At 54.7% G+C, this 10514-nt stretch overlaps 1 protein-coding gene across 1 annotated transcript; it reads right to left on the minus strand.

The window, feature by feature from the left end:
• Positions 1-2142: 2142 nt before the first annotated feature.
• On the minus strand, positions 2143-4781 carry COL26b_000932 (uncharacterized protein; the record flags this gene model as incomplete). Its single annotated transcript, XM_053173894.1, has 2 exons — positions 2143-2396; positions 2462-4781. 2 exons carry the CDS (start codon positions 4779-4781, stop codon positions 2143-2145), a joined length of 2574 nt encoding a protein of 857 aa, XP_053042011.1.
• Between the last annotated feature and the right edge of the window lie 5733 nt (positions 4782-10514).

The following is a 10514-nucleotide window of genomic DNA, read 5'->3' on the forward strand; positions in this document are numbered from 1 at the left end:
CACCGCTGAGACCAGAGGTGGAAGCGTGGAATGAACAAATGAGAGTGAACGAGCTCGAGACAGCGCCGCCGACACGAGGATCATCAGGCACACGAGGCCGTGGTGGCGCGCGCGGTGGGAAGAAGCCATACCGCAGAGCTTCTGGCGGAGGGTACAAGAAGGGAGGGGTGACCAAACGGAAGGCCTCAGGCGGGGCCAGCAGAAGGAGTAGCGGCGGGACGACGGCTTCCAGCTCCAGGAATTCGACCGTCACGTCCTTCTTCCCTAGAGGCGGCAAGAGAGGTGGCGGCAGCGGTGGAAGGAGCGGTGGTGGCGGCAGCATCGGACTAATGCCGCATTAAGTCGAGAGAGAGAGGAAAAGGGGTATATGATGTGCACACGTCTGATACGAACAGAACTGGCGACGACGGAAAACTATTACACTGCATTACATGGCATGGTCACGAAGCGGCAGAAGGAGGGAGTGAACAAGGGAAGAAACTTGATCGGTCTGCATATTTTATATTCATGGCGGCGGAGTGGGCGATTATCAAGCATGATATCGGTTCGCGCGGGTCAGGCGTCGAACCGGTTTTGGCAGGGCATCTTCTTCCGGCGCAGCGTAGGCACATTTGGCATTTTAATGTTGACAATGACGAACCATTTCCTCCCTCCTTGGGATGATGTTATTTCTATACTTGAGCAGTCCCTACCTTCCTCGTCTCGTCTAAAGTGTCTAAGAAGTTCACCCCCAAAAAGACGCGAGTAATAAGCCATCACCGGGGAGAATGTGGTGCTATGTTGCGATCATTTGGCCTGTCATGTTCATTTTAGGGTATGCGAATGATCAATTTATAACGTCTTCGGCCTGCCAATCTAGCCACATCCTCCCCCCGCTGTGATGCCTCTCTCCCCCTGCGACTGCCAGACATACTCCAGCCAAGTTCACTTTGGTTGCCACAAGTCTCGTCGGGGGTTCCAACACATCGATCGCAGCAAACGGAAACAACCGAATCTCTTTTTCTTTTTTCTTAACCCCAATGGTATTTTGTAGTAGCGTATGGTAGAGCGATTTCGTACCCCTCGTTGACCGGACATGACGATGCGCGTCTTGACCGGCAACGGGGCTTGGTTCTTCCCATCCATCCACGGATGGCCCGGTCTGGAGGCCATTTGTGCCCCCAAAATACACCATTGACCAGACTCCAGCCCACCTTCCGGGTATAATGCCAACATTCCAAAAAAAAAAAAAAAAAAAAAAAAAGATAAATAAATCAAGACCGCCGGAGAGGCTTTTTCCCGCTCCTGAAAATACGCCATCCGACGGTTCCTAACCCGACGCCATGCCGCAAAGCAATAGAAGTAGAAGTCGTCCAAATGGCCCTGCCGTGAGCCATTAAGGAGCGTAGTCGAATATGTACAAAGTTGGTATCGAGTCGTAACGATGTGTTCAGGCGATGTCTGTCGAGGCCCCCTCATCAAACTACTTGGAAGCCTCGTGCATTTCCGTTGTGAATGATCAAGTATCAAGTCCGCCAGCGGGGCTTGCTCATCACGTCGGCACCCGCACCACTGGGAGCTGCTGGCGAGCTGACAGTCCTCCTCTTGTGCCCAACGAAAGACTCCTAGCCCCTCCATCTGGGTTTGCTGCTCGCAGCGGAAGTGCTGCCGGACAGCTCGGGTAGAGTCTTGCGGGTAGCCCCACGAGGCGTGATGCCCAACGAGGTTTCTCTGCCATTTGAGCTTGGCCCTCTAGGCTGTGGCAGCAAGCTGGTTCGTCGAGTGGTAGCTAGAGAGCTGGCTGGACGACTTGGTGTCCTATCGTCAGCGGTCAAATAGGTCCTGGGAGGCTGCAAAGATGCACGTCGAGTAGATTGAGATTCCAGGCCAGAGGTAGACAAAGACGAGGACAAGCGCGGTTTCGACAGCGTGCGCTGTGAGTAAGGGCCAGGAGAGGCAAGACGTTCGCGGAACGAGAGCTTGGAAGTGGCCCTCTTCGTCGGCGTGTCTTCGGGCATGGGCGAAGCTGATGATTCTCGCCCGAGCGGACCACGAATAGATGGCAACCTACTACCACCGGGTGACGAAGACCGTGGGGTCAGGGACGAGGGCGGGCGAGGGACAGGTGATGTCTTCTTAGCGTAGGGGCTGGGTGACGTGAGACTAAGGGGTTTGAAGTTGTGGCCAATGCCGACATCTGCTGTGTTCGTGGACCCATTCCACCGAGGGCGATTTGGCAAAGTCGACTGAGCGCGGGGAATACTGCCAGTGTTGCTGGCCGATGGCGTACCCAGTCGTGAAGTCATGTTTGACAGACGAGAGGTCAGAGTCTTCCGAGAAGATGGGGTTGGCAACGAGGATTGTCTTCGCCCCGAAGGCTGCGGCAGGTTGCTGCTGCTCGCTGAACGGTTCCTGATCTTGGGTGTGGGTGTCATTGGCTCGAAGCCAAGGCTAGACATGATGACTGATGAAGGGGGCGAACTGCCCGGAGTCTCGCGTCCACTGCCTATAGTTGAGCGATCATTCGACAACATGCTCGAGATGGAGTCTCTCAACTGCTGGCCGCGGTTGTCCGCTTGCACCTCATCAACCACCACATCCATCTCTCTCATCTCGTCCTTGATTGACTCCCACTTGGATTGCATTTCCGCGTGCAGTCGGAGAATCTCGCCGTTCACCGTCAGTCGATCCTTAACACCCTTGTCAATGATGGCCAAGACACGCTCAATAGCAGGACCATAATGCGTCTTCTTGGCGTCGTAACCCTCAATCTTCTTGCTCATCGCAGGGGGGTTGCTCAAATGCATGCCAGTGTCAATGGCCTCTCTCAACTTGATCATCGATCTTTCGACGGATTCAATCATCTTCTGTGCCTGCCGTCCGGCGCCACGGAAAACGAGTACCCAGCGATCTTCTCCCAGCTCCTTGCGTAAAGACTCGGCATCCTTCTCCAACTTCTTGTAGCTGCCGTCGAGACCTTCACGTCGCATCTCTAGCTCCTCACAGGCTGTAGGAAACGACTTTTCAGCTCTTGCAGCGAAGACCGCGAGTCTCATGGGGAGGAAATCGAGTGATGCGCGCAAGGGTTGCATCCGGGCGAACAGAGCCAACAGGCTTGAATCATCCTGCGACAGCGTAGGTGTCCCTGGCGACGTCGACCCAGGGCTGAGGGCCAGGCCTGGTAGGGAGAATCGGTTCTGGGCTTGCACCTTGGGTGGCGGTGCCGGCGCCGGCGTGTCGTCAACGATGTTTTCAAGATCCCCTATGTCAACGCCGTCGCCAGAGGTAGCCGCGATGAGCGATTTGTGCCGGCGTTCCTCCATCTCGAAGACCAAGCGACTCAATTCGTCCATTTCGGTCTGGATATCCCCCAAAACTGAGTTCCAGAGTTCTTCCCATTCCATGGCGATTTCAACTTGACCCTTGACGGTGTTCAGCGTCGCTTTAATGTTGGCCCATTCTTCAATGATAGCCTCCATTTGAGAGACTGCCCGGTGGAGGTCTGCTGGCGGAACATTGGCAATATCCTGACGACACTGCAGCTCCTCGATGGCGCTTACGTAGACTTTGATCAAATCTTCAAAGCGATGGATAGCGTTCTCGACTTCCTCCAGGCCTTCACGCCCGCCCGCGGAGGCCCACTCGACGTCATCGTCACTATCCAAGCCACCAATGACCTCGGACGCCTTGTAAATCCAACTCCTAATCTGTTCAGCTGCATTGATGAGGGCCTTCGAGGCGACCTGCGCGGTTGGAATCGCGGAAACTTTACTAGACAATGACTCGGCGTCGGGCAGTTGGAGGGAAGTGAGCTGTGCTAGCTGATTGGCAAAGGAGGCGCGGGAAAGTGTGTAGATTGAGCCGGGGCGCTGGTGGCTAGGGTTGAAATACGAGGAGAGATCGGGCGTGAACTCGGCTTGGGGGATAGGCGGCGTGTCCTTCGGGGGTGGAGGAGGAGGGACATCCGAGGAGTTTTGACGTTCGAGATGTTCTCGTCGTGTCTCGAGCTGGACCTTGGTGCCATTTCCATTGGTGTGGTCGGGCAGGCGGTACTTGTGTGTCTCCATGTTCAGCGGTTCTGTTGTTGTGATCTCGGGTAGGACGAGAGACGCGCCCGGGGCAACGTCTGCGGTGGACGGCGATGGCTCAGTATCGGGCTCTTCGGTTGAGGTTACGGATTGTGTCTTTTGTGTCTCCGAGGCCTTGTGATGTACGAGACCCTTCCAAGGGCGGCCGCGGCGATGGATAATCGAGTCGAGTGAATTCGACTTGTGGTTCTCGTCGAGTTGGCGGAGTTGATCTTCGGGAAGGCGACCGACGTTGTCTGGTTGGTTAGGAGACGAGTCTGCTGGTTTCTTGTAAGAGGCCAAGCCAAGTGCTTTGAGGCGTGCAGCGAGTCCTGGCGACGGCTTGCGCGGTTGGATTGCTTTGTTCGCGTTGGGTGAGCCGGATGGTGATGATGTAGCAAGATGCGAGGATGCGGATTTGCTGCGGGTCGAGCTTGCGGGCGACTTTGTGTGATTGTTTTCGGTGTCGGCGATGGTATTGTTGTTGTTGTTTACGACATCGAATGGGGCCTGTAGTTGGAAAAGTTCGGGGCTAGAGACGTCAGAGAAGCCCAGGTCAAGGTCCGCTGTTGGAGGGGCCTGTGCCTGGTCTTGTGGGTGCTGTGGGTGCTGCAGTTGGTGGCTGGAGACGGAGTTTTTGGCGCCGGCACTGGCGGCGTCAGCGGTTGCGGTTGCAGTGATGTTGGCGTGGGCTGCATCTGCCTCCTCTGGCGCGGAAGCTCCCTCGGCCGACATTTTATTCGTGCTTATGCCTGTGTGTTGATTGAGTCACGAATCGTCCTTCAAGACGCCGAGCACCCTCCCCTTCGGTGCTGAACCCAAGGCGGCCGGCCCTCCGCGTGCCTCCGCAGAGATAGACGTCTCTAGGTACGGCGCAATGCTGTACGTGTCCAGCCAGGACGGCCGACAACGACTGAGCCGGTTCGTGGGTTGGCTGGGTCCGGTGGTCCTGAGCTTGAGTGATAACTGGGTCAAGGAGACTGATCCTCGCTGGGTTCGGTCGCTTGAGCTGCAGGCCGCCGAATGAGAGGGATCGAAGAGCGGCGCTGGAATGCTGGGAATGCTGGATGCCTGGGCAAGCTCGTCGAGCGCACTGTTGTCAATGCCTTAGTCGGTGGGGTCCCGGCGATTTCAGTTACAGGGTAGATGTACGACAGAAACGAGCAAAGGCGTCCGGCAACAGGGGATCTAGAGGAGCCGAAGGACGGGAATGCAGTCGTTATTGGCGGCGCAGGAGCGTGTGCGCTGCGTCGGCTGCAAGAGCTGCAAGAACGATGACCGGGACTGGGCAACGCCAGTCGTTTGGCGCGCAATCTTTTTGGGCGACCACGCGATTGGGCTGGGATGCAGCGGCGCAACGTCTTAGCACCGAGTTGGTTGGTGAGCAGGATACCTAGGGTAAGGCACGGGGAGAGCAGCAGCAGCAGCAGAGCAGGTGCAGATCTGGCGGCCTCGCCTTGTCTAGGATGGGAAAGGGTTGGTAGAATCGGTTGGACTGCGTCAGGTATGGTATAGACGAATCGGTTCGTTCGGTATGAAGTGAGGGATGGTGCCTTCACAAAGCGTTGGAAGTCGGAAACGAAGCAGGTAAGGAAGAACGTGGCGGCGGATCGTTTCGCAGCCGGCGGAATGTCAGTCGGTTGCTCCAACGTGCCTTTTACGAGGCGACCATTGCTTGGATCCGGCTGCGTGTCCAGTTATGCTGGGTTGGACCTTGTTCGGGCGCAAACATAAGTCAGGGAAAGAAGACGTACGAGAGGGGAAAGCGGAAGAAAGAAGGAGAGACGAGAAGGAAAAAAAGGTAGAGAGCGTTCGACTGGGAAGGGCCTCCCAAAGTGTCTGGATGTAGTGAATATCTAAGTAAGTTGAGACGGAAAAAAAGATCAAACAAGTATAAGCCAAGGAAGAATAAGAAGATGAAGGATGAGCAGCAGGAGGCTGTAACGGTATGTGAGGGAGCGACGAAGAAGGGCAAGAGCCAAAACCAAAGCAAAGCCAAAGCAAGCGCCCAAGCTGTGGCTACTTGACGAATGGCAATGGTCAGACGGAGACGCAAAGAGAAGCAAAGAACGCGCCGATCCGCGGTTGGAAGAAGGAAAGAGGAAGATGGAAAGGAAATGTGCGTCTTCCGAATCGAATCGAAATGGTCTAGTATGGCATGGTCTGGAATTGATTCTGTATGGGACTTCGTGTTGGGTCGGAACAAGCTGCGACAAGCACCAGAAATAGGAACCAAGGACCGACCGACGCGACATGCACAAGGCATAAAATAAATCCAGAAAAGCCTTCTTTTGCGTCCTGGGCAGGGCATTCCGCAGCGCTTTATTGATTTTGCACGAAACCGCAAATGCTACGACGGCGCATGCGAGGCTACCTTACCTCACCCTCCGCCCGTCTCCGTCTCCATCTCCATCGTCAATGTTACACGGAGCTCTCAACTCAGTATGGCCCGGGCCAATATACAGATAGACTCCAACTCTTTGAACGAGTCCGAGTCAAGCACGCGCTCCATCCGGTTTGGCCTCCTCCATCTGCCTTTCCCTTTCTCACAAACAAGTGGTAGCGCCGAGTCAAAATATCCATACTTCCAGCCAAGTCACAGAGAGCACACCCGAGGGTCTTCATCCAGTCTGCACATTTCTGGATTATCGCGGGGAGCTCAGGAAGCCCGGCTGTCAACCTTAAGGGAACAGGGCGAAGCTTCCCTGCCCAGTCGCTGTTAGAGCTCCGTCCCTTACGACGACCGATGAAACGCCCACTGAACCATCCACCCGTCGTGCGCGCCGCCCTTACGTGTACCATAGTAATTATCTCCGTCTCCGAAATCCACGACGAAAGAATGGGCTTCTGCAACGTTGACAATCTTGCTGGCCCATACTGTACATAAAACTTGTAAGGGCTGCGGACCTGTCATGGGAAAACATTCTGATATACAACCCATGTTTCCCCATCTGACTGGTTTGTGGTTCTTCCTCGGCTCTTGCCCAATTTGTCCTGTCATTTGCGGGCAGATGTTATTGGCCGTGTCTATCAATCACCTTCCATTTGAGCCACTCGGGCGCTTCAATCCGTTTCTCATCACCACCCTGCGTCGAGACGCGGATTTTGACTCGACTCTAGAAGCCCGCCAGGAGCCAATAGTCTGTGATCCCACGGTTACAGACACTAGTCCTTCTCTGCCCCGTCCGTTCGCGCTCGAGAGGAACAGTGCCAATTAAGCAGTGGCCAGCAGAGCAATGAGCTAGCGAGCTCTCCCGTCGCTAATTGCTGCTCACGAACCATGGGTTCATCACCCTGGAGCACCACCCCCGAGAGCTCGCCGGTGGATCACCACGATTCCAGCGACAGCCCTTCCGAGCCTTGACCATATTTCCCGCAAGTTACAGCGTCGCAATCAAGTGTCACCAGTTGCGGCAGTTGAAGCCCTCTGCTGTGTCCTCTCTCGTCCGGACCCTGGGGCTTCAAGCCTTCAACGGCAGAAGCTGTTCCCAGTTCTGGACTGGTCACCCGCGACCAGCCCGGGAGCCCTGGCAATTCGAACTTGGGAGGCTCGTGGAAGATTAGACGAGCCGGGGTGACCCTGCTTTCTGGGCTGGCGGATCGGGGCCCGGGGCTGCAGGCCCCGTTCCCCTCCCTGCATGCCTCGCGCTCACTCGCAGCTCCCCTTCGGACAGACACACGGTGGCCGCTGTAGCATTGGAAGCGGGTTGTCAGGTCAATTGGTCCAATGTCTCCTCTCCGTTTCAAAGAAGCCCCGCACAAGCCTTTCATGCCCGATGTTTCTCGTGCATATCATACCATCTTCCAATTCAACCAACATTGCTCAGGCTGGTTGGTTGTGACGCAACATAGCGATGAAGTGAAGTAGAAATATGCGGGCTGCTGATAGTGTCGGATGAAGCCGTGGCACGCTAATAATGCATATTACTCTGCATGTTAAGCCGCCCGGCGTATGCAGGGGATAAGCACGTTCCCGACGACGAGTGACGTCTTTGGAATAGTGCAAGTCTCTTGATGTCGCCCTACACTTACCTATCAGAAAATCACATTCGATTCTCGTTAACCTCGCCTGAGGATATTTGTAATTACTGGCGCAAGAGCGAGTAAGTTTGAAGAGGAGACAGATACTGACCTGGAACGGCTTATGTTGACCAAGAGACTGATAGCTGCTGCACAACCAACTGGTTGTTACTGTCGGACGGCGGCACTAAAAGGTGGATAAAGGTACAAATGGGTTTTGAGTTATCGCAAAAAAACGGGCTGGTATGAAGGCTTGCATATCACCTGCATATGTAAAAGTGAGGGTCGGAGCAGCCAGAAAGCTGGAAATCGATGACACACTGGAGAAGACGCATGTTGCGTGGAAAACAGAGTCAGATGATATCGGCTTGCATGTTTTTACAAAGAAAAGAGGTAGATCAGGCGACGAGCTATTAGGGTTATATGTTTCTTTCATTTTCTGATGAAGGACGGCCTAGGCTGGCAGAGACATCCCTCCGCTACGTAAAGCCTTGCTGATCGTGCTCAATTTAGAACCTGTCTCATGCCCCTTTTACACCTGCCAAACTCTTTTGGAAGTCGTCCTCAATCCAGCCTGGTTCACTTTCATTGCTGAACGAGACATCTTGAATACAGAGAGAGGTACCCGTAACATCGATATTAGATGCCCGAACTCTGGTAGAGTAATCAGTAAGAGCGTGTCGGCTTCGATGTGTCAGCTACGAGTGCCACCGGGTCGCTGTCATTGGTCACTTGTCGACCATCAATATGGAGCTCCCCCAATCTCTTCCCGACAAGGTCAGGCACGGAACCGCGATCTGGAGAGACAACGGGAAAAGCCGCGGGTAGGGCAAGGAAAGGAAAGGTAACGAGGCATTTCGAACCCCTTGGTGCCATGTGGCCAAAAAGCCTGCAATCAACACCAGCGTTCCAATCCGATTTGCTTCCTTGGCCTATTCCCGGCTATCGCTTCCTGTCCGTGATTTGCGCATCGCGAAATAGCAGTCAGTCAAAGTCCTCGTCGTAGCCGACCAACCAACCCACTGGGGCATTAAAGAGGCAACCCGTGAAGCCGTGTTTGGGATTGACAAGAGGAGCCAATCTCCCAATCTTGATGTCGGGAAACGCGGAGCAGAGGCGCCTCGCGGAATGAGCACTATCCACATGTGCTTTGTTGCCCGGTTGAGGTGCTGGAGATTTCGATCAATCTGACGCCCCTGAATATGTCATCGCCATGGGAATCTGTCATAACAACGGCGGGCATGCGAAGGAAAATGGCTCAGCATGGGGTTTGGACTCTGATGAGGTGGCACAGCATCCAAGCTCACAGCAAACAGCCACTTGAGCTTGACTTTCATTCACAATGGACGTCCTGATGCTTGGCTGCATATAGTTGCTGTGGCGCGCTAACTAAGTTCTCTATATGCCTGTCTGTCTGGAGAAGCTCGATGCTATTGGCCTGGACATATGCATGCTCCCGACTCGAGGCTGGATGAGGTACCTTAAGAACAGGGCCATCCCCTTTCGTGTGGCTTGTGACAGAAAGGAAATCTGAGGTTCATCGAAATAGTCTCATATTAGCTGCGACTTACAAGAGGATCTTGCCTTTGACGCTAGCAGCTCACTATTACACGTCACGGCCAAGTGCGGGATCAAAGTTCCGTTATTTTTACATTACCCCATCGACAGTGCAGAAGCTACTTTGCACCATTAGCTACTCCGCGATCCTCAGCCAGTAAGAAACGCCGCATTGTCTGGTCGATATTAAACCACCGCTAACCAGGCATGCAGGCCATTGGAGAGGACGGTAATTGCAGTACGCAGAGTCCTTGGCCATCTCTTGTTGGGACATCATCTTCAGCAAACCAAACGTATTTCTCAAGCTGCGCTGCGTGCAAAACCAAGCGAGCACAACGTCTGCCGTTTCACGCGTTCCATAACGCAGTGCATATCCCTCCGTCCTCTTCCCTGCCTTGCCTAGGTTGTTCGTCCTTTGCTCCCCCACTTTCGGAGACGACGCGACGTTCAATTTAAACCATCCCTCCCTGGTACCTCGCGCGCCACTCCATTGGACCCCCAATTTGCCTGCTGGAGACTGATCACAAGAGATCAATTCCATTTCGCCTTCGGCCCCCCTTTCCCCCTCCCAGATTGCAAAGTCCAGAGTTCCCAAGACCTCCAGAAAGCCCATCAGTCTCCACTGACGCAGCTGGCTACGGGAAGGATCCAGGCAAAAAGAAGCCAGGCAGCGGACCAAAACGACTCACCGTACCCGCCCTTACGCTGTGGCCGAGCCCAACACAAACCCCTGACGCCGGAAGGTCGCGTCGTGTCACAGCTCGCAGCACAACCTTACCCTGCCTTTCCCTTGTCTGGTTTACCTTACCGTTGGTTCCTGGGCCTTGTCTTGCCTTACCTTGCCCTCCGCCTTCGTCTTCGCCCTACCGTTAACATCATCTGCTGGCCTGT

Source organism: Colletotrichum chrysophilum (genome assembly GCF_026319265.1).
Source record: "Colletotrichum chrysophilum strain AFK26 chromosome Unknown scaffold_4, whole genome shotgun sequence".
Taxonomy (NCBI): Eukaryota; Fungi; Ascomycota; class Sordariomycetes; order Glomerellales; family Glomerellaceae; genus Colletotrichum; species Colletotrichum chrysophilum.